Source organism: Antechinus flavipes, chromosome 3 (genome assembly GCF_016432865.1).
Source record: "Antechinus flavipes isolate AdamAnt ecotype Samford, QLD, Australia chromosome 3, AdamAnt_v2, whole genome shotgun sequence".
Lineage (NCBI taxonomy): Eukaryota > Metazoa > Chordata > Mammalia > Dasyuromorphia > Dasyuridae > Antechinus > Antechinus flavipes.
In genome coordinates, this window is record NC_067400.1 from 613,667,206 (window position 1) to 613,693,834 (window position 26,629).

General features: G+C 61.4%; 1 protein-coding gene across 5 annotated transcripts in view; it reads right to left on the reverse strand.

Annotated features, from left to right (window-relative positions):
- SIPA1L3 (signal induced proliferation associated 1 like 3) overlaps nt 1-26,629 on the reverse strand; it is a 101,086-nt gene that overhangs the window by 39,817 nt on the left and 34,640 nt on the right. For 3 of the 5 annotated variants that reach the window (XR_007952361.1, XR_007952364.1, XR_007952362.1), the window contains exons 2-4: nt 15,390-15,454; nt 2,372-4,102; nt 1,808-1,938 (exon numbers count right to left, since the gene is read on the reverse strand). Coding sequence is in view for 1 of the 5 variants with exons in the window: in XM_051989121.1 (XP_051845081.1) it covers nt 1,808-1,938; nt 2,372-3,857 (1,617 nt within the window). In the remaining 4 variants the exon portion in view is untranslated. Of the gene's footprint in view, nt 1-1,807; nt 1,939-2,371; nt 4,103-15,389; nt 15,716-26,629 lie in introns of those variants that run through there. The other 2 variants (XR_007952363.1, XM_051989121.1) reach the window with 2 other exon arrangements.

A 26,629-nucleotide genomic window follows, 5' to 3' on the forward strand; every position in this document is an offset into this window, starting at 1 on the left:
GAAGCTGAGCCCGACCTCGGCCAGCCCGGCCGTAATTCAGCCAGGGAGCTGCGGGCTCAGTCACCATGGCTGACGGCCCCGGCCGGGTTCTCGAAGCTCTTGCCACAAGGATGTTCCCTGAGACCCGTCGTGCCTGATCCACGCCTGGTTTTCTCCTCTCAACCAAGGTTCCAGACTAGATCCTTCAGGGGCCGTCTGTCCAGACTTTAGCAGACCCCTGGCTGTGGTTCTCGTGTGGTCTTGGGAGGACAGAAGGCGCGGGCCGGCCAGGGGGAGCACTGGAGGATCAGAGGCCGGGATCCGGGGCCGGGGAGTGATGGTGGCAGAGGCCCGGTGAGGGGGGCCTCAGTGAGGCAGGGAGGCTAAAGTCCTCAGGCCCCTGGGGCTGCACGAAGCGGGTGGGCAGAGTTCGGCCCTCTCCCCTGGGCCGGCCTGACAGGGCGGATCTGGGGCGCCTCTTTGAGCAGGACATTGGGGCTACGAATGCTCGAGAGGGGACGGCTGACCGAGCGGGGACGGACCAACCTGGGCCGGGTCACGAGGCTGTGCGAGTGCGCGGTCCCCAACAAATGAGCCCAGGAATGGGCCCTCCCCTCCCCATCAGACAGCTACTGTGGGTAAAAGGCCCGGGCGGCCGGGGCCTGGAGGACCATGTGGGGCTTGGAGAAAACTGCTCCGGCGGAGCCGAGCACGAGGGGAGAGGAGAGACTCCCGTCCGGAGGCTCTCCCACCACCTGCTCCGAGGGAGCCAGGCCCACTCGCTTACAGCCGGCCTTCCGCCGCCAGGCACAGGCTCCGGGGCCTCCAAAGGCCCGTTCTGCCGCAGGGGTGGACACTGGGCGGCTCCCGGCCTCCATGGCTGCGGGAGCTGGATATCACATCTTTCCTCATCTGCAGAATGGGTGCAAGGATGCTCCCATCTGCGAGGCTCTTTTCAATGACAAAGGGATTCGGGCCAGTTCCAACAAACTTGTGATGGAGAGAGCCATCTGCAGCCAGAGGGAGACTGTGGGACGGAGTGTGGGTCACAAGTGCTTTCTCCTTTCCTGTTCCTGTTTCTTTCTTTCTTTCTTATTTTCTGCCCTTTTAATCTGACTTTCCTCGTGCAGCGTGATAGCTGTGGAAATAAGTATAGCAGAACTGCCCCCATTGAGCCCATGCCGGACCGCTTGCCGACTAGGAGGGGGCTGAGGGAAAGGGGGGGAGAAAATGTGGAAGCCAGGCCTCGGCAGGGGGGAAAGCTGAAAACCATCTTTGCACGTGAGGTCGGTGCGAGCCTGGAGCGGCCGTGAAGGGCAGCCCCCGCCCACCACGCCTGCTTCAAAACGAGGCAGCTTCACGAGGAGGCGGAGCTCCCCCGGCTGACCGGCTCCCTCATGCAGCAACGGGGAGGGTGCTCCCCCCGGGCTCCCCCTGCCGCCGTTGGCCTGACACACAGTGCTCCGACAGCCCCTGAGGCCCAGGGACCAGGGACAAGGCCGAAGCACTGGCAGGGGCGGGGGCGGCCGGGCCCAAGCGTCGGGCGCCTTCCGGGTCTGCACGGCTGCAGCTCCCACAAGGCTTCGTTAAAGGGACCGTACGGAACCCGGTGTAGGCGAGATCTGCCCGCGGGCCTTCGGCAGACTCCTCGCCCGGGGCTGGGAGAGAGGGAGCCGCGCCTGCCGTGCTCCCTCTGAAGACAGGCCTCCACGGGCCGTCTGCGCCAGCCGGGACCCCTCAGGCCCCGCCCCAGAGAGGCCGGGGGCTGCCCGCTGCAGAAGGACCCTGGCCCGCGGAGCACCCCGGGCAGAGAGGGCCGGGCACGTACCTCGCTCGTCCGGAAGATGAGGCGGTACTGATACTGCGGGCCGTGGTCCTTGTGGTCCTCCAGCTTCTCCCGCTTGATGCTCACCGCGACGGGCCCCAGCTTCTCGTCCACGCCGAAGTAGTTGACGTGCTCTAAGGGACGAGAGCGAGCAGCCTCAGGCCCCGCGGGCCTACAGCAAGCTAGGGGCAGCTACATCGGGAACCCTGGGGCGCTGGCAGAGCCCCCGGGGAACCCCAAGTTCTAGCTCTAAGGAGCAGCCACGGTTCTGACTGATCCGAACCCCGAGGGCAGAACGTCCTGTCTGTCCCGAACGCCGTACCGGGCACACAGCAGATGTTTTATAGACTCGGCGCCTGTGCACAGACACAGATGGGGAACCTATGGGTGGGGGGGAGCTGCCTTCAGCTTTGAGGGCTCGCCTGTCCTGACTGTTATTGATTTTTCATGTTTCCCCAAAGGGGAGCACCAAGGACAAAGGGCGGCCCCCCTTTCAGAAAGCACCGCCGAGTTGGGGCTGGGGGTCCCCGGAGCGGCGTTCTGCCCCCCTGCGCCCCCCACGCTCACCTTTGCCGACAAAGTAGTCCTGGTAGTAGCGCGCCCCCAGGTCCACGTGCTCGATGTTGTAGAGCTTCAGCCTGGCCTGGCCCCGCTGCGCCTCCCTGGGCACCTCGAGCACGGAGATGCTGGCGTTGGTGCAGTAGGTGCCCAGCGCGGGCTCCGGCGCGCCCCCGCCCCCCGGCGAGCCGGCAGAGGCGCGGGAGAAGCTGACGTTGCGCTCGCTCATGCCCCCGATCTCGTTGCGGAAGTGCGGGCAGCTGAGGAGCAGCTCGTTGCTGTTGCTGTCCCCCAGGTCCTGCTCCAGGTTCTCCTTGTAGTTCAAGTCCTCCGTGCTGGGGAAGGAGGGGTCCGGGCCCCCCAGGCCGTAGGCCCTGGCCGCCGAGCCCGCCGACGCCGCCGAGGCTCCCGTCGTCGTGTTCCGCCGCTGGGCCGCCGACGACAGCCTGTTGGCGGCGACCTGATTCAGGTCAAACAGCATGCTCTGCACGTCAAAGTGGGCGAAGCTCTTCTGGCAGATCCAGGGCCTGCCGCCCTCCTGGAGCCTGCCCCCGGGCCCGGCCTCGTCGGCCTCGGCGCCCGCCTTCCCCGGCGGCTCGCCGTCGCCCCGCGCGCTCCTCAGCTTCCGGAAGATGGAGGAGTCGCCCGCGTCCCCAGCCTTGGCGGCCTTCTTCCGGAGCTTGTCCTTCTCCTTGGGCTGCAGCAGGAGGTCGTCCTTGTGGGCCTGGCCGTTGCGCACGGCCGCCTTGGGGCCGCCGGGCAGGCGCAGGTGCGGGGCCCCGCCCACGTCGGCCGCCAGCAGCTCGTCCAGCTTCTCGGAGCCCGTCCCTCGGGGGTCCGGCTTCTCGTTGCGGAACTCGTTGAGGATGTCGAAGAAGCTCTGCTCCGAGATGCCCTGCACGTCGATGGATGACGTGCTGCCGTACTCCCGGAAAAGGGGCAGCCCCCCCGCGTGGCGGGACCCCCTCGCCTCCGCGGGCTCTTCGGCGTCGCACTCACTGAGCGTGATCTCGCTGTTGCTGCGGTTCCGCAGAGGGACGAACCCCCGGCCCGGGGAGCGCGGCCACCCTTCCTGGAACTCCACGTCCTTGGACCTCCTGCGCGACAAGCGGTAAGCGCGCGCGCCCGCCGCCCGGGCGCCGCCGGGGAGGGGCTGGCCGTTCTGGTTGGGCCGCGGCCGCAGGCCCTCTCGCCCGGCTTTGGCGGCGTCCGCGTCCTGGGAGGGGCTGGCGTTAGCCTGGTCCTTCAGAGCCTCTCGCTTTGGCGGCCAGTCAGCCACCCTGGCCCGCACGCCCATCTTGGGCACGGCGGGGGTGGGGGCGCTGGAGCGCAACGCTGCTGCGTTCTCACCGGCGCCGGGCTGCGGGGAGCTGCCGTTCTGCGCCCAAAATCCGGAAGGGAAATAATCCCCCCCGTGGGGGCCCGGGAGAGGGTCGCCGCCTTTGCCCCCGCCCACGTCCACGCCGTCATTCTGAATGGGTCGATAGGTCGTCATAGTCCAAAACCAGAGCGGAGTTCTACTGTCCCCCTGAAGGCGCCGAGCATCTCTGAGGGGCCGGCCCGGAGGAGCTTAGCCGCTGCCGAGAGCCCCGGGGCCAGCGCCGGGGGGGAGACGGGGTGCCGCGGAGGCCCAGGGCAGCGACATGGCTGGGGAGGCCTGCGCCCCCGCGCATCCCGGCTCCTCAGGCCAGCCGGTCAGAGCAGAGACTCTCCGCGGGCAGGAACAGGGCCCGGGCCATCCTGGAGAGAGAGGGGACAGCGTTAGTCAGGGCCGCAGATGGGGAGGGGCAACTCTGGGAGCACCCCCGTGATGGGGGGGAAAAAGTGGCAGCTCAGAGACGCCGGCGGGGGGTGCCGGGCTCTCGCTGCCCAGACCGGTGCTCCCGGGCCCGCACGGCTCCACCGCGCTCTCGGCGCCCCCCCCCCCAACCCGTGGTGGGAGCTGCAGCCCCAGGCTTGGGACCAGGGGGAAGCTTACTCCCCTTCCAAACCAGAGGCTTGTCACCCCCCAGCTGTGGCACGGCAGGGAGGGCAGACAGAAGGGACTAGGTCAGCCCCCCACAGTCCCTCTGATCCCTGGTTCCAGACTTCCCATTCCCTCCCCTCCCCCAAGCCTCCTCGAGGCACCAGAACCCTGCCACGCTGCCCCCTGCTGCCCCTCGGAGCCGGGTCTCTGCCTAAGCAAAGGGCAAAGGTCGGGAGGGGACCAGCAGCCCCGGGAGGCCGGGGCAGTGGCGCTCAGAGGCCATTTTTCACTGCCAGCGGAGCCCGACACCCCTCACCCCCGAGAGCCTTTGGGCAGTGCCCCAGTACAAAGGGAGCCCGGCTAATTACCCCCGAAGCCTGCTAAGATCCCATCTGCTGAGCGCCGGGATGGAAACAATATTTGACAATCTTGATGAAATAGGAGACACGAAAACCCAATAAAAGGCACATCTGGAGAGGGCCCGCCCCCTCCCGCCCACCCAAGGGCCCCTGCAGGAGCCTCTGCAGTGGGGGAAGGCGCTTATCCCTGGGGCTCCTGGGCCATGTCTCGGGGCCTGCGAAGGGCTGGAAAACCCTCCAGAGATCCCAGGGCCAAGGGGGGAGCAGCGAGCCCGCAGGAAAGCTGCTTTACCCAAGCTGGAAATGCATCAACTCGGCCCCAGGATGGGGGGCTCCGGCCTCCTCTCCCGCAGGGAACCTTCCCGCGCCCCGGGGCCCCTCAGCCGGGCTCGGCCCTCGCACGGCCCCCCACTGCTCACCGGGCGTTGCTGCTTCCAACCTGGGGTAGGGCCCAGGCTGCCCGACGCCGTCCCGGCCCTCTTCCTTAAAACTAGCACCCTCCACCCTACCCTCCTTTCCCGTCCCTTCTCCCCTTAGAACAGAAGGTTCTCTTTGTTTCCCTGGTGCCAGGCAGACAGTAGGTGCCTAATAAATGCCGTTTCCTCTGCCTTCTGCCTAGTTCCGTGCGGGTCCGTGGGAGCGCATTTGCCAGCCACCGGGGGGCGCTGTGGGAGGGAAGATTTCATCCCAGTGTCGGTGTGTCCGCTGCGGGCCCACATGTGTCCCGTAGACTTTCAGGCTCCCAGGAGCCCCCTCTGCACGGGAGCTGGGGCCCGGATCTAATGTGTGCTTGTGCGAAAGCCGGGACTCCCCGTTTGTAGAAAGCTCCACACAAACCACACTTGGGAGATTTTCCGGGGGAGACCAAGGGGGAAGCCGTGACCCCCTCGAGTCCGGCTCCCGACCCCTTCTTGGGCCATGTGACTCTCGAGCTTGAGGGGGCTACGGGCGGTCTGGGGGGGGGGGGTCGGCGGCCCCGGGACCCAGCAAGCGCAGCGGCTCCCGTCGGAGCGCATTTTTTTAACCATGACTCAGTCCCGACATCCTAATCCCGGAGGATTCAGGCCCACAAAGGCAGCTGCGTTCTTTTAACAACACCGGCCTAGACTGCGCCTCCCCAAAGCCAACGTCCTCCGAAAAAAGAGCGAACTCTGGCGGCGTTACAGAGCGTTCAGCTCCGGGCGCTCACGACCTCATCCGGCCGGTGGGAACGCCGGGGGGGTTGGGGGAGGGAGCACCGAGAGGGGCCCACTGGACACTGCCTAAAGGAGTCGGAAACGTCTTTTAAAAGCCCGTCAGGTTTATCCACAGGTGTCTTTAACCCCACCGAAGTCCGGAAAGTTAGGAGGGTTTCTGAGAAAGGTTCGGAGTGTTGGAAAGACCGATCTAATGCCGCGGTTATCATTCACTTTCCTTGTTTACAAGGATCCTCCAAAATCCCAGGCCGGAACGTTCAGAACCGGCTGGACCACTCCGGCTAAGCCCGAGCAAACACCTGGGCAAGGACACCTGCCACAATTCACTTCCCTCCGGGAAGCCGGCCGGGAAGGGGAGGGACCCAGTTCTGCTTCCCAGCCAAAGTCAACAGCAGGCGCCATCTTGGGGCCGGAGCTCTAAGCCCCGAGCAAGGGCCACGCTCCCGCGGCGAAGGAGGGGCCACCCGGGCGCCGGGAGGTCAGGACCTCAGAGGGGGCTTCCCCAGGTCCCAGAGCCGGGGCGCCGGACCCTCCGGACCAAGACCGGCTCTGGGACGGAAGCCCCTGGGAGAGTGGGGGAAGGGCGGAGCTCAGTCACCCAGGTATCACCCGGGGAAGCAACGGGCGGGAGCCGACCCCCAACCTCAGCTTCCTCAGCTGCGAAGTGAGGGGGATGAGGCTGGCCCACCCTCCAGCCTCCAGAACCGCCACCAGGAATGACCCAGAAACGGGGAGGGTATCAGGGGTCTAAAACGCCCCCTGTTCAGGGAGAGAACAAAGGCCAAGAACAAAGCGTCCGGCTTCCGAGGCAGCACGCGGCCAACTGGGAGCCGATGACCGCGGGGAGCCAGCCGGACCCTGCCGGCTGGAGGACCCGCTGAGCCCTCAGGACAGCCCCGAGAGGTGAGCCTGCCCGGAGTCACGGCACATCCCGGGCGCTGCCTCCGGGCCACCCTCGCCCCCAAGGGAAGGACCCCCACACCCACCGGGGCCGGCCGGGCAGGAGCGCGTGGGTGATCCCGGCTCTCCCTAGGACCCAAGTGAGCTCCTCTGCGTCCATATCCTTGCCAGACCTAACACTGGGATCTAACACACACCGAGTCTCACGGTAATCCCCAGCTACTGTTGGCAAGGTCATGTCTCCCGTCTGGCCTCAGTTTCCCCATCTGTCAAAGGGGCTGGAGAAGGAAAGGCCCCCTCCAGGAGCCCTGCCAAGAGAGCCCCAACTGGATCAAACGGAGCCGAACGCCCCGCCAACAGCCTGCCCTGTCTGTGGCCTCTGTGTGTCTGTCTGTCTCTCAGGCCGGGAGCCCCCTGAGGGCAGTCTGCCTTTTGCTTCTTTCTGTATCCCCAGATCTTAGCACGGGGCCTGGCACACAGCAGGTGCTTAATAAATGTTTACTTACTGAGGATATGCAGAAGGTGCTAGAATGGGAGCCGCTTCTGGAAGGGCTCCTGGAAAGATTTGGAACAAAACCCCCAAAGCAGCTGACGCCTTTGGGAACCTGGGTCCTTTCTATCTTCAAACGTGGCCTCCGGGGGCAGAGCCCTGGCTTTCGGGTCACACACGCGCCTCTGGCGCTTGAGGACCTGCCGGCCCGCTGACGCCTTCCCCGCCCTCCCCCCTCCCCTTCCTTCCTGGGGGTTCAGTGACTTGCCCAGTCGCACCGATCTGAAGGTGGGTCCTGGGCCAGAGCCCCGGCCGCCCTCCGTCTCCCAACCCCCGAGCCTCCGATTCTCTGGGCCCAGGGGCCGATGGCTCCCACTTACGGCTGAGTAGAGAGAAGGAGCCTGCGAGGGTGGGCGGCTCTGCAGGAAGGGCTCCGGCCCGGCTCTGCCTGCCTCCGCGGGCACGCCCAGCAGCAACTGAGGGCCGCCCAAGGGGCAGGGCCCGCTTCTCAGGGAATCGGGGGGATCCCCCTCCCCGGAGCCTGAACCCTGGCCTCCCAAGCCCCCGATCGGGGCCCGACAATCAGTAACCACAGCTGCTATGGACCGGAGCTTCCGCAATCATTAACACAGCAAAGTGCTGAGGCTGGCAGGGGTGCCCGGGCAGAGCCGAGGCTGCACTCGGAGCCGACCTTCGCGGTGACCTTCAGGAAGGCACCCGAGGCCGGAGGTGTGACCGCCCGTGAGGTAATGGGGCGAAAGGGCTTTAACCAGTCTGAAGGTTGGATGAGTGGCCAGAACTTGCTTTAAGACGCCCTCTGCAGCCCAGCCCTCACCAGAGCTGTTAACGATGGCACACGGGGTAAAGGTCATCAGCGCATCTACCTGGCCGCCGCCCCCGGGACCACACCACGCAAGCATCCCGCGCCGACGCAGCCCTCCCGGGAAAGCTAGGCCCGTGCTGGCTCTGTGAGAGTCTGGCCCTCGTCCCAGTGCCCGCTGGATGATTTCTGCCACCCATTTCATCCAGAAATCTTTCCAAAAAACCTAAAATTGCATCGATACCAAGTCAGAGACATCTGCAGAGCCCAGGGGGGCGGAAAGACCCTGGCTTCTCAAGCGATGGGCAAGGGGGGTCCAGGACGGCCGGCTCCCTCCGCCGCCGGACGGTCGCTGTGGCCTGAGAGAGTCCAAACCTGCGATCCAAGCAAATCAAATCTAATCCCTTTCCCATGAGAGCTTGTCAGATATCCGACAGCGGCAACAATGTCAGGGCCTCAAGCCTTTCCCAGGCCGAATGTTCATTCATTTGACAAGAAAGAATTAAGCGCCTCCTATGCACAAGGCGGGCACCCAGATGGCAGCTGGCCTGGCATCCAAAAGGCCCTTTTCAAATCTGACCCTGATGCTTATGAGCCGCGATCCCGGGCAGTCCCATCACCCTTCACCTGGCCTCAGTTTCCTTATCAGTAAAATGAGCTGGTACCTATGCCAAGAAACCCCCAAACGGGTCACCAAGAGCCATAAGGAGTAAGTCACTGGCCAACAAACTGTGCCAGCCGAGCCCTGCGGACAGACCCTCCCCCACTGAGGCTGTGCCGCCCTCAAGACGCGAGCCCCGCTAAGCTGCCCCCGGCCTCCTTCGCTGTCCTTTCCCGCACCACGCAGTCGAGTTTTCCAAGAACCCTCCAATGGGAACATTTTCTACAGACTGAAACTGTGCCCACCTCCCCCCAAAGGCCTGCCCTGGGCCTCTCACTTTGCACAGGTTTTCCGCTCACAGCCTCAAAGCAGCCCCCTTGACGCGGATCCTTGGGGAGTGGAAGTGATCTGCCTGGGACCCCCAACCTCAGACCTAGCCCGAAAGGATCAGGAGGAAGAGGCTGCGCTGCCCCGAGCCGAGATCCAGGAGCATCCGCCTGGGCCCCGAGCTCTGCTCTCCCTGGAAGGAGACACTTGAGAACCTCCAGAGTCATTCCCTTCGACCCCAGCCCGGATCTCCCAGGGAAAGAATGTGCACTTCTGTGCTCAAATTCCCACTTTAAAATTTCTCTTAACAAGGGCATTGTTCAACCCCCAGCTGGCTCCAGGCTGGAGGGGAGAGAGGAGAGAAAAGGGGGGCTCAGAGCCACCCCAGCTGCTCTGGGGCAGCACCAAAGAAGGGCCTTCCAGATTCCTCCGGTCCCGGGGCCCGAGACCGGGAGCCAGGAGTCCCGGAGCTGCCCAGAGACGGGCGCCCTCTCTTTCAAGCCTTCCAGATGTCATCTGGTGAAAGCCTGAGGGCCAGAGCCCAGCCCCCGAGCTTCCCCCGCAGACGGGGCTGGGGCGTGGGGGGCGGTCCCCAGAGCAGGCGGCCTGGAGGGACGTCTAGGGAAGCAGCAGCAAATGAGGACTTAACTTGAGCAGAGCTAAAGCAGATACAGAAGCCTTTCGTCCAGCACCCAAAATACAGACAACGCACAAAAACCGTTCTTCGACAGACAGAACTAACCGTTCTCGGAAGAACTGAGCACTAGGAGCCCCACGTGGAAGGATGCTCCAAATCACTAACAATGCGGGAAAAGGAATCGAGGCTGGGGGGTCGCTCCGTGTGCTCCGTGCGCACAATGAGACTAAGGCGGAGCAGGCCGTGCCGGAGGGGCCGTGGGAAGGCAGGCCCAGCAATGCCCTGGCGGGAGGAGCCGGGCCGGAGAACCGGAGCAGGGTGCGCTCGGCCGTTCGCACAGCAGGGGAAGTGGCCAACCCCCCCAGAGCCTCTGCCCAGGGATTCCAGCGCCAAGTGGGGCGCCCAGGGAGGGGACCGGCTGCGCGGGGGCCGTCCCTGTCTCAGGGAGGGACTTGCACGGGCTGTACGAGGCCGCCCAGAACCGGCCGGGCCCAATGACCAGCTACGTCCTGGACGACTGCAGACGGCCCCGGACCGTGAAAGACACCAGCCAGCCACGAGCGCACTCCTGACCAGGTGTCCCAAGCGTGAGGCTCGAGGGCCCCGGGCTGGCCAGGGGAAGCATCCCCCAGAGTAGACAAGGAGAGATCTTCGGCCACCCCAGGGCCCGGGCAGGTGGGGGTGTGTGGCGAGAAGGGGCCCCCTGGACAACGGCCCAGTAACCGTCCTTCCACATCACAAGCACAAAGACTCCAAAGTGTGGACTAGCTCTCCCCTGATGGGCTGTGCTCACAACTAGGGCCCCGCCGGGCTGGCCGGCCTACCCCGTGGGGAGCCCTGGCCTACGGTCACCCTCTGTACCCCGAGGGACGCCTGCTCCTCGCAGGGAGCTCAAACCAACTCAATCTTACACCGGTCAGGGGCCTGCCGTCCTTTCCTTTTCATCTGTGAAGAGAAAAATCCGATAAACTGAAATCAAAGCCAGAAGACAGGGCAACGCTCCTGGCCAGAACTGAGCACGCAGGAGCCACGACCGCCGGCCTGCAGGGGAACCACCGGACCCCCTTCCGTGCCCAAAGGCCCGATGTGCAGGAGAACGCAGGCCCTGACCCTGGCTGAAGCTGGGCCCCTGCAGGGCTGAGGAGCGAGCTCCACGAGCACGGGGGACACCACAGCATCTCACTCTTTGCTGCTCGCTCGCACTTTGTTTCCTTTCTCATTTTTCCCATTTTTGATCTGCTCTTCCTTGTGCATCGTGTGCCACAGGGGTGATTGTGGAAATAGGAATAGAAGGATTGCACGTGGTTACCAATACGGGACTTCGTGCTGGGTTTGGGACAAGGTTTTGCAGGGGTGAATGGTGAAAATTATCTGTGTATATATTTTGAAAATAGAAAGCTTTAATTAAAACAAACAAATAAAGTGTAGGGCCCAGGGACTCTGGGGGGCCAGCACGCCCCGTTCTCACCAGGAAGAGGGGCCACAAAAAGCCTCTGACAGGCCTGCAGGACAGAAGCAGACAAGCCCCAGTGGGCGGTCCTGCCTGGGAACAGAAGCAAAGGCCGAGCCCTTGTTCTCCCCCAGCTCCAAGGCTGGATAAAAGCCGAGCATCCAACGCAAACCCAGCCCGCTCTCCTCTCCGGGACACTGAAGATGGAAAATCTTCCATCCGCTGGTCGGCTCTGGGTGTGCTGAGCAAGCGACCGTGCCCCCCGACGCCGATGTGGCCCAAGGAGCGAAGGCCCAAATGGGGGGTGATGCGGGCCGGCGCCTCCGCGGAGCGGAGCAGGGGAGCGTGGTCCGCGGGCCCCACGGGGCGGCAATGCCGCGAGAGGTGCTGGAAGATACGGCGGACAGAGAACACGGCAGACCAATTGGGACCACCGTCACCGCACACGTGACAGCCAGCTCAGAGGAAGGGCGAGCAAGCGAAATTTAGCAGCTATATGACCAGGCGTGTCCCTAAGAGCAGCTACGGTGGCCTCTGACCAAGGGAGCAGCATGAGCATACACTGGTTTATGTTTCTCTGTGTGTGTGTGCATCTCTCTGTGTCTGTCTGTGTCTGTGCGTCTCTGTCTTCACCTGTCTCCTCTCTCTCTTTCTCTTGTCTCTGTGTCTGTCTCTCCGTGCGTCTCTGTTTGTCTCTCTCTCTGTATCTCTGTCTCTCTTGTCTCTGTGTCTCTGTCTCTCTTGTCTGTGTCTCTGTCTCTCTCTCTGTCTCTGTCTCCACCTGTTTCCTCTGTCTTTCTCTTGTCTCTCTCTCTGTGCATCTCTTCTGTCTCTTTCTCTGTGCGTCTCTTTGTCTGTCTCTGTCTCTCTCTGTGCGTCTGTCTCTCTCTGAATCTGTGTGTATGTTTCTGTCTCTGTCTCTGTGCGTTTCTGTCTGTCTCTGTCTCTCTCTGTGCATCTCTGTCTGTCTGTCTCTGTCTCTCTGTGCGTCTCTCTCTCTGTCTCCATCTGTCTCCACCTGTCTCTCTTGTTTCTGTCTCTCTCTGTGTCTCTGTCTGTCTCTCTTTGTGCATCTCTCTCTGTCTCTGTCTCCTGTCTTTCTTTTGTCTCTCTGTCTCTCTTGTCTCTGTCTCTGTCTGTCTGTCTCCACCTGTCTCCTCTGTCTCTCTTGTCTCTGTCTTGTCTCTGTGTCTCTGTCTCTCTTGTCTCTGTCTCTGTCTCTCTTGTCTCTGTGTCTGTCTCTCTTGTCTCTGTGTCTCTGTCTCTCTTGTCTCTGTGTCTCTGTCTCTCTTGACAAGGGGTGCTCCTGGGTCACAGGAAACTGGAAGGGCAGATCCGGAAACACTCTTTAGAAAAACAAGCGGTCGTCTCTTGTTATGAATGAACAGCCTGCATCAGAGAATGGGGGCAGGGGAGGAAAGAAGCATTCATTAAAACACCTACTACTCCCCAAGTATTTTCTCATTTGGTCCTCACAGGTGTCAGGTAGAAAATGACATGACTGTTCTCATTTTACAGTAGTGGAAACTGAGGCAGGCAGTGGGAGTGTGACTTGCCTGCCCTCTGGACTTGCTGTCCCCGAGAGCCACGGGATGCGTACAAGGTGGGGGCGGGGCAGCCCCTCGGGGGCCACGTGCACACCTGAGTGCCAGGCTGGGGCCGAGGGAAGTCCCAGCCGCCCCGACGCTTCCTTCCGGTTTTGGGGGACCGGGAAGCAGGAGCGCGGGTTTGCTCTTGCGGGACGGGCACCACGAGCCTCGGCCCGGAGGGGACGCCGGCCGGCGCGTGCAGGGAGTGGCGCGTCGGGGGCCATGGAGGCTGGTTGTGTGACAGCCAGCGGGCGGCTCCCGACGCAGGGCCCCGGGTCCCGCTCTGGCGCTGGCCGCGATCTGGTTATTGCCGAGTGACTCACGAGATGCGAGCCAGGACACCTTGTCTTCACACAGAGGCCTTTTCACTGCGAGTCACAGGGTCTGGGAGGGGAAGAGCTCGGGTGGCAGCCGGCCTCATCTGTCCTCGCCCTGTCCGGGGAAAGTGGGGCGGGGGGGGGGGGCGCGAAATCCCCGGCGAATGAGGAGCATTCCCGCAGCAGGGAGCCTTCCCAGAGTCCTGGGGCGCTCTGGCTCCGAAGCCGTGGGAGCTGGCCCGACCACGGCCTGCCCTCCGCAGCCCGCCTGACCGCAGGGCCCCTTCCAGCGCGGGCCGGCTCTCTGTCCTTCCTCACGGGGAGCCTAACCCCTTCCCGCTCCATCTCCTTCCCTCGGCTCTCCTCGACTCCCGACCTCTGGGGCCGAGCGGAGCAAACGCGGGCCGCGGCCTGGGCTGCTGAAATGGCCAAAACGCCTGCCCCGGAGAAGCGCCGTGGACCCCTCTCCGAGAGCCCCCGAGGAGTCATCCGCTGACCTCGAAGCCCCCAAAGCCGAGCCCTCCGCTTCCCCTTTCTTAGTGCTCCCCTCAAGTCCCAGCCGCCCCCCTTTTCCTTCCTAGCTACAGCCAGTGTGGCCACGTGGGAAGTCCCCGAGGGTGGCCCAGAGCAAGACCCGCCGTGTCCTGTCCAACTACCAGCCCCAGGTTTGGACCCTCCCCCCCAACTGGCCCCACTGGCGCTGACGACATCTCACTGAAAAAGCCGAATCGGAGGGAACTGCCCCGGGGCCCCGGCAGCCTCGGCCGGCCCGCAGCCCACGGGTGCGGTGGGAGTGAGGGCAGGGACGAGGCGGGCTGGGGGCAGCGCCAGGCCCCCGAGGGAGGAGCCTTTAGGCTGGAGAGCCCCCAGGCTCACGCAGCCGAGGCTGTCCGCCGGAGGGGGCAGGAGACCAAGGAGGCCGGGGCAGCCTGGGAGGGCAGCTCTGCCCCCGGCCCCAGGGCCTCTCCCTCTCAGACAGGCCCTGCTGGCCCCTGGTTCCTGTCCCGGGGGAGCCGCATCACGGAGCCTTGGGGAGCCCAGACAAGCCAGCCCGGCCGCAGGCTTCGGGGGATTCTCCGGCAATCCTCCGCTCCACGGAAGAGAGCAAATCGCAGCGTCAGGTCCCCCTGGGGACGGAGCTAACCGGCTGAGCCCTGATGCTCTGAAAGGCAGCAGCCCCACGCGGGCCCCGAGGGGCCAAGATCTGGGGGCACGTGGGGACCGAGGGCCTGGCAGGAAGCACGCCCTCCCCCGCCCCCCCCCCAGGGCCAGCCCAGATCCAAAGGCTGGCAGGAAGTCCCCCCCCCGCCCCCAGGGGACAGCCCCTGCAGCCCCCACGTCTGGAGGCCACATTGCGCGGGTGGAGGGGGGGGCTCCAGGGCAACGTCAGCACTGATCCAGGCCCAACAAGAAACAGATGAGGGACCCGGGGAGGTCTCCTCCGCAAGAGCAGAAGAAGGCCTGGCGGCCCCCCAGACGTCTCCCAGCTGTCACGCAGAAGAGGGCCTGGGGGGGCTCGGGAAGGCCGGGGAGCACGACTAGAACCGAGAAGCTCAGGAGGCGGGCGAGTCCGGCAAGAGCCTTCACCTTCTGGGTCTGTAAAATGGGCTCTCGGGCCCTTCCAGATCCAGGTCTCTGCGTCCCAAGGGGAGTGAGCAGTAGTGGAGACGACAACCCAAAGAGCTTTCTCGTCAGCAGAGCCAGCCAGAACCGGCTCCCCTCGCACCGGGAGGGACCCTCCGACCGGACACCCCAGCGCGTCTCCCGGATGATCCGAACTGGAGGAGCGAGAGAGCCACGGAAGTCCTTGCTGCGAGGCGAGGGCCCCAAAGGTGAGGCCCCCGGGCAGCAGCACGAGGCCAGATCAGACCCCCGCGGGCACCAGGGCACACTCACAAACCACCGCGGCCCCCGGGGGCCAAAAAGGAGGATGGACGAGGAAAGTCCGCAGCCAGTGCTGAGAGGCTCGGAGAGAGCGGACACGGGGGGGGGGGTGGAAGGACCCGACCTGGGCGGCCAAGGGCATTTCCCAGCTGGCCAAGCAGCTCTGCTGCAGCCCAGAGCCCCCGACCCTCCGCCCCCAAAGCCCAGCTTCCTTCAGCCCCAGCACGGCCCCGGCATGTTTAGTGCCCGACTGACTGAAGCATGTGAGCACCCGGGGGCCCCTGCCAGAGCCGGGACACCGACGAAGGTGGGGGCCTGGGGCAGTGGGCACAGCGACCCTCCCCCTCACGGACCCTCGCCCCCTGAACCCCGTACTTCCGTGTGTGTATGAGCACCTGGGGCCCCTGCCAGAGCCAGGACACCAACAAGGGAGGGAGCCTGGGGCAGCGGGCACAGCGACCCCCCCCCCCATTGCCCCCCGGCCCCCGTACCTCTGTGTGCGCTGGAGACCGGCAGAGTCCTCGTGGTTCTGAAGGCTGCAAAGTCCGAGTCAGACCTGGGGAGAGAAGAGAGGGGAGGGGAGCTTACTTCTGGGCGCCCCGGCTCCAGGGGCCGCCTGTGGCCCGTCCCTGGGAAGGCCGCAAGCGGTCGGAGGCCGGGACCGCGGCTCTCGTGACAGACCGCGGGGGGGGTGTCCCAGGGCCACGGGAGGCCCCCCCGACTCCAGCAGGGCAGGCTCATCTCGTCAGAGCCGTGGCTTCTATTAATGGAGTCTATAAATTCCTGCTCCGCGGAGCCACAATCAGACTCTTGTAAAGATTTAATAGCTGCCTCCAAACTGCACGGAAATTGCTTTTCCGCCGCTCAATTGCTTTCTTCCCCGCGAAGATGCACATGGGTGTTTAAAAACAGACCAGCAGACTTAGCTTCTCTGTTCTGGGAGGCAACTTCCTGCAGCTGTGCCCAAGCGGCGGGGGGCCAGAGAGAGGGGGCTGCTCCCCGCCTGGGGGGAGTCTGGGAGAGCTGGGAGCTAGGGCAGAATTAGGGGTCAGTCCCGGGGGGGCCCCTCCCCCAGAGAGAGATACGAGTTCAAATTCTGCCCTCCAACTCCTTAGCGGAGTGCTCCCCAGCCGGTAACATGTGGCTGCGAGCCTCAGTTTCCCCACCTGTTAAATGAGGGAATTTTTGTAATTCACCCTCCCAGAGCTAGGGTATAAATCTTCGAGTGCTCCAGACGTGGAAGCCGTACAGACGGGGGCAAGTCACCAGAGAAACGACCGCCCTGACAACAGAAATGACGACGTGATCAGCCCGGACTTGGGAGGAGCCCATGGGGACTTTGCAAACAAACGGCCCGCTCCTGCGATCCTCACAACGAAACACAAGAAGACGCCGAGACATTATTCCCATTTGACAGACAAGAAAACCGAGCCGCAGACCCCCAGCCAGGCCCTGGCTGACCAGCAGCCGGCAGAGCTCTCGGCCCTTCCACCCTCACCGAGACTCCGGCTACTTTCCTGCCGCTCTCACTGTGCCCCCGACACGCCCCCTCCCCGGCCCCAGTGCCCTCAGCTCACCCTGCCGCCCCCAGCACTCCCCAGCTCACATCCCGCCGGCGTCCGGAGCGCCGAGGGCGGCCGCCTCAGGTGGGGGGTCAACATCTGGACCAGAGCGACCACGGGGACCTTCGCTAACCCCCCTCAGGGCCCCAGGCCAAGCTGGAGGTTCCTCCCATACAAGCTGAGGCTCATAGCGATAGAGAACAAACAAGGGGAAGGAGGCCGGGACGGCGGCCCCCTCACGCATCGTGCACCTGCGATCTGCCGCGGCCTCTTCGGGAAAGCCACTTGGGACAGCCCCCAGTCGCTGCCCCCGAACCAGGGCCGGCCCCCCCACTCCACAGCCCAAAAGGCCCAAGAGAAAACCGCCCCACGGATTTGTTTCGGGGCTGGCTGAGAGCTAGAAGCGGGGGCGACAGGCCCAAACCCCAGCCTGCGTAGCCAGAAGGGACCGTCCAGCCGCGGGCTCCCCAGGACGGGGCGACGGGACACAATGCGGGAATCTTGCTATGCTGCATTGATTAGGAGAGTTCTTATTTTTCTTTTCAATGAGAGAGAAAGTTGACTTCAGCTCCCTGGAAAAGAAATAAAAATCTTCCTAGGCACCGGCCTCTCTCCCGCCCGCCTCCCCCGCCAGCAGAAGTCCTCTAGTACTGGGAAAAGCTGGGTTAGAGCGGGTAGAACCAGGAAGATCCGTGAGGAGGTAAATACAAAATCTAGCCACGAGGTCCCAGGGTGTGAAACAGGATAAGGAGGCTAAGGTGGAGGGGAGGCACAAGCGGGCCAGGCAACAAGCACTTACTCGGCAACTACACCCAACATTTTACAAACATTATCTCAACCCATCCTCACAGCCCTGGGAGAGAGATGCTGTTATTTGCTCCCTTCAACCATTTTATTATTTATTTTTAACATTCTTTTCTTTGGAAATTTTGAATTCCAAGTTCTCTTCTCTCTCCCACCCACTGAGAAGACAAGCAAAATAATGAAAAACATATTTCTCTATTAGTCATCTCACAAAAAGAAGCAAGAATAATGAAAGCACCTTCAACTTGCACTCAGAATTTACCAGTTGTCTCTCAGACGTTGCCATCCGATGCATCTAGAAAAATGCTCTTATTTATTTAACAACATTTTAAACTGAGGAAACGGAGGCAAACGGATTAAGTGACTTGCCTAGGGGTCACGAGGATTTGAATTTGGGTCTTTCGGACTCCAGACTCACTTTTCTCTCCACTACAACTACCAAAGGGAGAGATGTCAGATAAGAAACGACAAGACTGAGCAAGAGACTGGAGATGTGGGCTGACTAAGAACGTGGAATCGAGATGATATCTCGATTGCCAACTTGAGTGACTCGAGTATGGTGGTACCACATCCCCTGGACTGTAACAGGGACCTTCTAGAGAAAGGGACTTCCTAGAAAAAGGGACCTTCTAGAGAGAGAAAGGGGGCCTTCTAGAAAAAGGGACCTTCTAGAGAAAGGGATCTTCTTTTACAGAAAAGCACCTTTTAGAGAAAGGGACTTTCTAGAGAGATAAAGGGACCATCTAGAGAAGGGATCTTCTAGAGAAGGGACCTCCTAGAGAGAAAAAGGGGACCTTCTAGAAAAAGGACCTTCTAGAGAGAGAAAGGGACCTTCTTTTACAGAAAGGCACTTTCTAGAGAAAGGGACTTTCTAAAGAGAGAAAGGGATCTTCTAGAGAAAGGGACTATCTAGAGAGAGAAAGGGAACCTTCTAGTAGAAAAAGGGACCTTCTAGAGAGAGAAAGGGACTTTCTAGAGAAAGAGAGGGGACGGGGGGTCCTATTTCAGGTACAGTGAGTTTAAGATGTCTGGAGGACATGCATTTCAAAATGCCCTATACACAGTTGGGGATGCAGAATCACAGCCCAGGAGAGAAACTAGGAGATAGACACAGAGATTTGGGAGCCATCGATGATGACCCTTGGGAGCCAATAAGAAATAGGAACTCCAACCTTCATGAGTCTGGTCCTTTCCCCTCCTCCACGCAGCCTCTCAGAAGGCTTACATTGAGAATCAACTGAGCTACACAATCTCAGAATATTCAAGGGCAAAAGTGGGAGGAGGCCCTCAAAAGGATGTACCCCAGAATAAATGCATCACTATTTTACAGCAACCTATTTTATCATCACTGATGGAAGATCCCTTATATTAAGATCCTGACCCTACAATCTTTCTGTGCTAAACAAAGCAGACTTGGTACTTAATTTTTTTTTAAATAGTATTTTAATTTTCCAAAAACACATTCAAATCTAGTTTTCAATATTCACCCCTGCAAAACCTCGTGTTCCAAATTTTTCTCCCTCTCTCCCCTTCTTCCCCCTCCCCAAGACAGGAAGTAATCCAATATAGGTTAAAGACGTGCAGTTCTCCTAAATATAGGTCCCTATTCTAGACTGGGTAATTTAGAAGATAAAGGTGGGAAGGGTGGTCCAACCCGATTCAAGCAAATCCTCGCTTTTTACCATATGATCATGAGATCATGAGTGATCATCTGACAAGAAATCTTAGGGAAGGGAAAATGGGAAAAGAACTGAAAAAATCCCAGACCAAAACCAAATGCCTCAGCACCCAAAAAAGCATCAAAAAGCATATGAATAGTATAGAATTCTGGAGAAAAACCCAAAACAAAACTAGCGAGATAAGGTCTCACTTACTATTCAACAAAGGGAAAAGTGTAGAGTAGTGTGGCAGAAATTAGGAAAAGAGCAACATCTCACACCACTTAAGTGGACAAGCTACAAATGGATTCGTGACTTAAATCTAACGGATGACATCACAAACATAATGGAGGAGCAAGAAGACGTTATTTTTAGTTCTATGATCAGAGGGACAATTTATGATCAAACAAGGGGAAACGGTTTCACAGAAGACAAGTCTAATGACACAAAATTAGAAAGGTTTTGTACAAACAAATTCAATGCAGCTAAAATTAGAATGGAAACATGACTTGGAGGATTTTTAAATTTTTTCCACAAGTTTATCTGAAAAAAGATCACAAAAGTATGTATATATAAAAGCAATTGAATAAAATTTATAAGAAAAAAGCCATCCTCGAATAAAAAAATATAAAAGTATATATAAGAAATTGAATATCGTTTATAAGAACAAGAGCTGTTCTCCAATAGATCTAAATGCTCAAAGGACATGTTTGCAGAGGAAGAAATCCAAGCTACCAAAAACCATATGAAAAAATGCTCGAAATCATTAATAATTATAAACAATTAAAAAAAAATACAAACGAAAGCATCTCTGAGCTTCTCTCCCACCCACGACGTGGGCAAAGCCAACACAAAATGGAAAATGATATTTGTAGAAGGGGCTACAAAAAAGCAGGGACATTATTGTGAATCGATTAAATGAGATATCGCGTGGTACACAGTAGATGATTTATAAACGCTTATTCTTTTTCCCACCCCCATGAACTGGAACAGTCAATCTGGAAACCAATCTGGAAATATGTCCCCGAAATCACTTTATAAACTATGCATTTGCTTTGACCTAGTGAGATAACTACTAAGCCTGTACTTCAAACAGACTAAGGAAAGAGAAAAAGAGTCCATATGTAAAATGTGTGTGTGTGTGTGTGTGTGTGTGTGTGTGTGTGTGTGTGTGTGTGTATGTAGTTGCTCTTTCTGGGCTGACAAAGAACTGGAAACTAAGGGCATCTATCCGTTAAAGAATGGTTAAACAAATTCTGGTACTTCAGTAATGAGATATTACTGTGATAAATGATGAAATCGACATTTTCAGAAGAAACTGGGGAGAGCTGGGAAAACTGACATAAAAAGAAGCAAACAGAACTTGGAGAACAATTTAAACAATAACACGAGACAAAGAGACACCGAGAGAACCAAGTACGGGAGGAAGCAAGTGTAGCGCTTTAGCCGGACACACTGACGGTAAGTACTTGTGGATTGACTGAACCAAAGACAGACTTAAGAGCTCTGATCTTAAAACCAATGACCAACCACGGCTCCAGCGGAGGAGGACGGAGGGAGAGAGTCCCGCTTCCCGACAGAAGACAGCCAGAATAAGACTTTGAGAATCCTAGGTGCACATGTTGGCTACATGGGTTGTGTGTGCGTGTGTGTGTGTGTGTGTGTGTACACGCACGTGTATATCCATGTACACTTGAGAAAGGAGGGAAGAGGAGAAACATCACTGAAACACCTTGTTTAAAAATGTTATCCTCTCCACCACCCCAGGAGACAGAGAGGGAGTAAATAAGTATTTATAAAACACCCACTGTGTGCCGGGCTCTGTGCTAAGGGCTTTATAAATATTATCTCAATTGATGCTTCTAATAATCCTTTGAAATGGCTGCTATTATCATTCCCATTTTACAACCACGTGCCCTCCTCAGGGTCACACAGCTAGGAAGTACCGGAGGATGAACTTGAATTCAAGCCTTCCGGACTCCAGATTCAGTAGTGGATCCCCTGTACCATCTAGAGAGAGTTCTTAGAGATGGGGATACTCTGAGCCTAAAGGACCACCTTGTCCCCCAAATCTATGGCTACCCAAAGGTACCGGTAACACTGTGGGCCAGGCGCAGACTGACCCACGGCCGGATGGAATCTCCCCGGAGGGGACAACTCGGCCCAGACTCGGCTCCAGCTGTTCCACCCAGACGGGCCCCCCTCAGGTGGTAGGGTCTGTAGGGGCGACACCCGCCGGGATGCAGGACTGGAAAAGGACGGGCGGCCCCGGGAGGTGGGAGGAAGGCTCCATGCCCCAGAGGGATCCATAGCCATAGCTGGGCCCCAAGAGCTTTGGAAAGGACACGGGCAGGAGATGCCATGGAGGGGTTGCAGTGCCAGGAGGACACAGCATCAGGAAATCCCAGGGCGGCTGAAGCCCTGGCATGCCAACTGTCTTGCAAGCATCTCGAGGGCAGAGGGCAGAGGGTACAGCTATCTGTTGTGGAAAAGCAAGTGAGGCTCTCTGGGAGTCCCCCAGAGGAGTGGGTACCAAGGCACCCATAGATCTCAGAGCTGGAAGGGTGTGCAGAGGTGATGCCCCTGACCCGAGATGACCCCATCAGCAGCTAGCATCCACTGGAAGATCACCATCTCATGCTGGGAAGCTCACTACGGGGAGCTCACTGCGGCCCCTGGGCCCCCCCCCACTACAGGGAGCTTGCTGCGGCCCCTGGGCCCCCCCCCACTACGGGGAGCTCGCTGCAGCCCCTGGGCCCCCCCCCACTATGGGGAGCTCGCTGCAGCCCACCGCCCATGTCAGGCCAGCTCTCAGTGTGGGGAACGTTCTCTCGCACTGAGCAAACAGCTGCCTTTGTCCTCCCCTCCCATGACTCCTGGTGGTTCCCGCTGGCCTGTGCGGGGGACAGGACCCCTCCCCCCGCTTCCTCCAAAGCTCTAGACGGATGACCACAGGAGAAGGTTCTGGCTCCCGCTGGCTCCTCGCCCCATTTTCAGCCCATGCAGCAAAACCAGGGCACTGCCTCCAGCCACGGCCTCAGCTGGGCACAGAGAGGAGCACAGCAGGGGGGAGGGGGAGGCGGCACGGTTTTTCATGGAAGAAAGCTTTGGGGGCCACAGAGGGCTGGGGGAGGGGAGCGGGCAGAGGCCTGAGAGTGGCCCACGGAGCCCGTGGCAGGACCAGAGTGGGGAAGTTCTCCTCCTTCCTTGTGACTGTGAGAGCCACGTCTGGGGCAGGACAAGGCCACGCGAACAATGGCTGTGAGCGGACACCAGAGAGCGGGGAACGGCCACAGACCTCCGGCCTCTGCCAGGAAGGACCTGCCGCCAATTAAGGGGAAGGCAGGTCACCGACCCCAGGAACCGCTTCTCCCACGAGACCCCGAGGACGCGCCGCCCGCCACTGCAGACACGCGCGGGAGGCCCCTGTGGCGCGGCGGACAGGCTCTCGGGGCAGCCTGCGGACAGCCACGGATGAGCCTGGCGCCCCCAAAAGCGTCCTGCGGCCAGGAAGCCCCCCGGGGATGATCCCCCACCTCCCTAGGAAGCCCGCTCCGCTTCAGAGAGCCCTAATCCGTACCGGGCATTTCCAGCCACCCAGTCCAAGGCCCCTCTGTCACCTCCACCCACGGCGCCTGAGTCTGGGTGTTTTTTTTTTGAGGCAGTTGGGGTTAAGAGACTTGCCCAGGGTCACACAGCCAGGAAGTGTTAAGTGTCTGAGGCTGGATTTGAATTCAGGTCCCCTTCCCCTCGGCCCGGGCCTGATAGCCAGTGTGGGCGATCCCCGTGAGATGGAGCCCTGCGCACTCGGGACACCGCCCGGCGCATCTCCGCATCCCTTCGTTCTTTCCTCTTTCCCCTCCCTCCAATGTCAGACTCGGCCCTCCCAGCCCTCCGTGGCATCGAGGGGGAAGCCGACCCCCAGAGGGCCCAGGGAGCTCAGGGAGGACTGGAAAGGACACGGCCGAGGCCCCCGGGCTGCGCCCCCTCCCTGGCGGCCTCCCTCGGTGCTCCACCCCGGGCCCCTGGGCCTCGGGTGCCCCTGCTCCGGGTGCTGAGCCGGCTCTTTCTGCGCGGACTTTGCCTGGGAGCGGCGGCCCGCTAATCACAGGCTCGGAGCCTCGGGAATGTGACCAAGCTCTCTGGGAAGGAGGGGAGTCCGGCAGGGAGCCTCGGTCACCATGGGAACGGGGCCCACCTGAGCCCGGAGCAGGGGCCTGCAGACGCCGAGGACCCTCCTCCACCGGGAGGCCCCGCCCCACGGCGGGCCTGCCGGGCTCCCCTTCTAAATCGGCCCAGCTCCCCCCGGGGAGAGCCCAGAAAGGGATTTCTCAGACGAGTGGAAGGTCATTCGGGGCAAGGCCCAAGTGCTGCCATAACAGACTGGGGCCTCGGTTGCCTCATCTGTAAGATGGGGACGGGATGCCTGCCATGGCTGCCCCCCGGGGTGGCCAGCGGCTCCCGAGAGAGCACGGCCCCACCTGCCCCTGACCCGCCATGCGGGGAGCCGGCCCGAAGCCTGGCAGCCCCAGCGCTGACAAACTCCCGCCCCCGATCCCCCCCGGAGACCCGAGAAAGTGAGAGCCTTTCTCCCAGATGTCGAGGAAGTGAGCAAGAGGAAGTCGGGGGGGGGGGGCCGAGGAGCTGGTCCCGGGCGTGGAGTCGGAGCCGTGGGGATCTGCTCCAAGCCGGGCGCTCCCTTCCCCCTGCCTCACGTCACCGAGAAAGAAACTGAGGTCTGGAGAAAGAAAGGACCGGGCCTGGGCGGATCCGGGCCGGGCCCAGCCTCCTCCTGCCAGGCCGGGGCTTCCCGGCTGCTCCTCCCAGCACCTCCAGCTGCCCCAGGCAGCGGGAACGATGCCCCGCGCCAACCGCAACACCTGAATTCTGAGAAGTTTCCATATGGAAGAAACCTCCCAGACAAACCCCAGGACACCGACGGTTCAAGCTGTTCAAAGCCTCGCAGCAACAACCAGGAAGTGAGCCCGCTGCCTCCCTCTGGGCAAAGCTGCCAGGGGCCAGAGGCATCGGGGGCCAGAGGCATCGGGGGCCAGAGCCGGGGGGGGGGGGCAGAGCCGCCAGGGGCCAGAGCCGGGGGGGAAGGGAGGACCAGAGGCATTGGGGGCCAGAGCCGGGGGGGGGCCCTCAGCCTGCCCCATCACCACCACCGTGGAGAAGTCCTGCCTCAGGATCTTCCCTCCCGCCCCCCCCGTGGGCCCGGCCCGGGCCCTGGGTCCCCAGCTCTCGGTCTCTCTCTGGGACGCTCCAACCCTGGGCCGCAGCCCCCTTTCGCTTTGGGGTAGCTGTAACTTTTGAGAAGCTTGGGAGAATTCAGTTCCTATTTCTCGAGTCCCTACTACGTGCCAGGCACTCTGCTGGGTACCAAAAGAAGCAAAATCTGTTCCGTGCGCTCAGGGCGCTCCCCTAGAGCCGAGGAGCCCGCCGCCCTGGGCCGGCCCCAGAACCCCAGCAGCCCCGTGCCGCTGACCGAGAGCCCCCCGAGCTCAGCCCCAGAGCCCAGGCCTGGGCCACACCAGGTCTCCCATGGCCGCCGCCCCGCCCCGCGCCCCCCTCTCTCCTGGGCAGCAGAGCCAGGCAAGAAGGCCGGGTCCCGGCCAGGACAGGGGCAGCTGGGTTTGGCGCCTCCGGCTGGGCCGGGGCGTGGGAGTGACTGAGGGATCGAGCGCAGGACGTGGCAGGGCTCCCAGAGCCGGGGCCGAGGCTTCCTGCGGGCCCCGGCCGAAGTGCTCCCCAGAGTAACACGCTGAGAGCCGGGAGGCCCTGGGGGAGAGCCAGCCCGGCCCGGGAGGGAAGCCTCGGTTTGCAGCGGGGATCCTGGCTCTGCTGCTTCCTAGTGAGATGACCTTGGGTGAATGACAGTCAAGTGAGCTGGAAAAGACCCCCGATAACCGGCCCGGTCTCCCTTCCTGAGGAGGCACAGGGTCCCCCCACAGCACCGGGCCCAAGGCCCCAGAGACCCCCCCGGGGTCCGTTTAGGAAGGAAGCGGCCCGGCCCTCACGAACCGCAGGCAGCCTCCCGACAGGCGCCGGCTCGGGCCGAGGCCATCAGAGGAAGGCCCAGTGATCGCCTCTGCGGCCGCTATTAATCACACCCCTGTGAACAAGCAGGCCAGGCGGGGGCAGGGCCGAGGCTCCAGCTTCGTCGGGGGCTCTCTCCGAGGCGGGAGAAGGGGAGGCCGGCCTTCGGCCTTCGTGCAGTCCCTGAGCGTGAAGGTCCCCCCCACGGCCTCCGTTCTCCCTGTGCCCGGCCGGCAGGGCTGCAGCAGTCTCAGCCAACACTCTCCTCCCGCCCACCAAAGGAGGGGGCTCGCAGGGCCGAGGCGGGCCCGCTGTGGGTTCCTCTGCCCCCGGAGGACCGCGGGCCGCCACGGGGCCCTCCCTCTCCCGCACTGGGGCCCCGGATCCCCGAGGCCTCGAGGGCAGGCCCCGGCCCTTTCTGCTTTTTCCAGTGGCGGCTTCTGCTCTGAGCCCAAGAGCGAACGTTTCTGTGCTTCCGAATCCATTAGGTCACTGGGGCTTGCCGGAAGACCCCGGGAGGAAGGGGCCTCTACAGGACACAAAGCTTGAGGCTGAGCAGGATGATCGGCCCCTGCAGTCGCACCCAGAGTGCCCGGGATGGGGCCAGAGCCCGGCAGGGCTGCCTCTGCCCCCCACTGCTCCCCACTGCTCCTCACTGCCTCTCAAACGGCCAGAGGCCGCTCCCATCGCGGACCAGGCAGGCCGGAGCCGACGGTTTTCCCGGACAATGTTTCAGAGCGCAGTGAGGGGCCGCGGCTCTGCCCCCTGGCACCCAGCCGCCTGAAGGGGCAGGAATCAGGGCAGAGCCTGGCACGTCCTCTCGCTTCCCAAGGAAGAGAGACCACCGGGGGCCCAAATGGAAGCTGGGACCGAGACTTAGACGGCATGGGGAAGGGGCTTCCCCGGGACCTGTGGTGGGCGACCGGCACTGGTGTATAAGCCAGCAAGCCCAAACCTTGTGAAAACTAGATCCCGGAGCCCCGGGCAGGAACCCTTGACCCACAGTCACAATTTCAAGCCAAGGCAAGGGCCCCCAAGGCCTCGCGCTAAGGGTGGGCTACAGAGCCCGGCCTGCAGCAATCTCTATTCCCGAGAAGCTTTCCTTGTGGTGAGGAAATGGCTCAGACAAGGAGGAGAAATGTGGGAGGGCTGCCTGGAGGAGGCTGAGCCGGCCTTCGAAGCGTGGGGGTGGAGCCGGGGGACAGAGCCAACGGGCACCCAGGGAAGGCAAGCAGGGAAGGGCACAGGAGACGCCAACACAGTCACTTTTCCTGACTATTTGTGTTCTGAGCATGGACAGGCTGCCGCCAGGCTGGGCGCTGGGGAGTTGGCAGCCCCTTGCAGCCCCTCTCCCCATGAACCTGCAGTGGCTCCCCGTTACCCCCAGGCTCAGATCCAAAGCCTTCCTGCCCCGGCCCCTCCCACACTTTCCTGCCCCCTTTGAGCTCTTCGCCTGAGCAACCTTCCTTGAAGAAGCCCCCCCACCTGCTGGGTCTGCCGCTGCTCTGCCGGCCCCCGGACCCCAGTGCCCACAGGAGGCCCGGATCCCTGACGCGCTGGGCTCGGGATGGAATGACCGTGCCAACCATAACAACAGCCCAAGAGGTATTCAGGGAGGACTTCCTCTTGGATGGGGAGATTCAGGAGGGGGGATGGGATCTCCCGGCG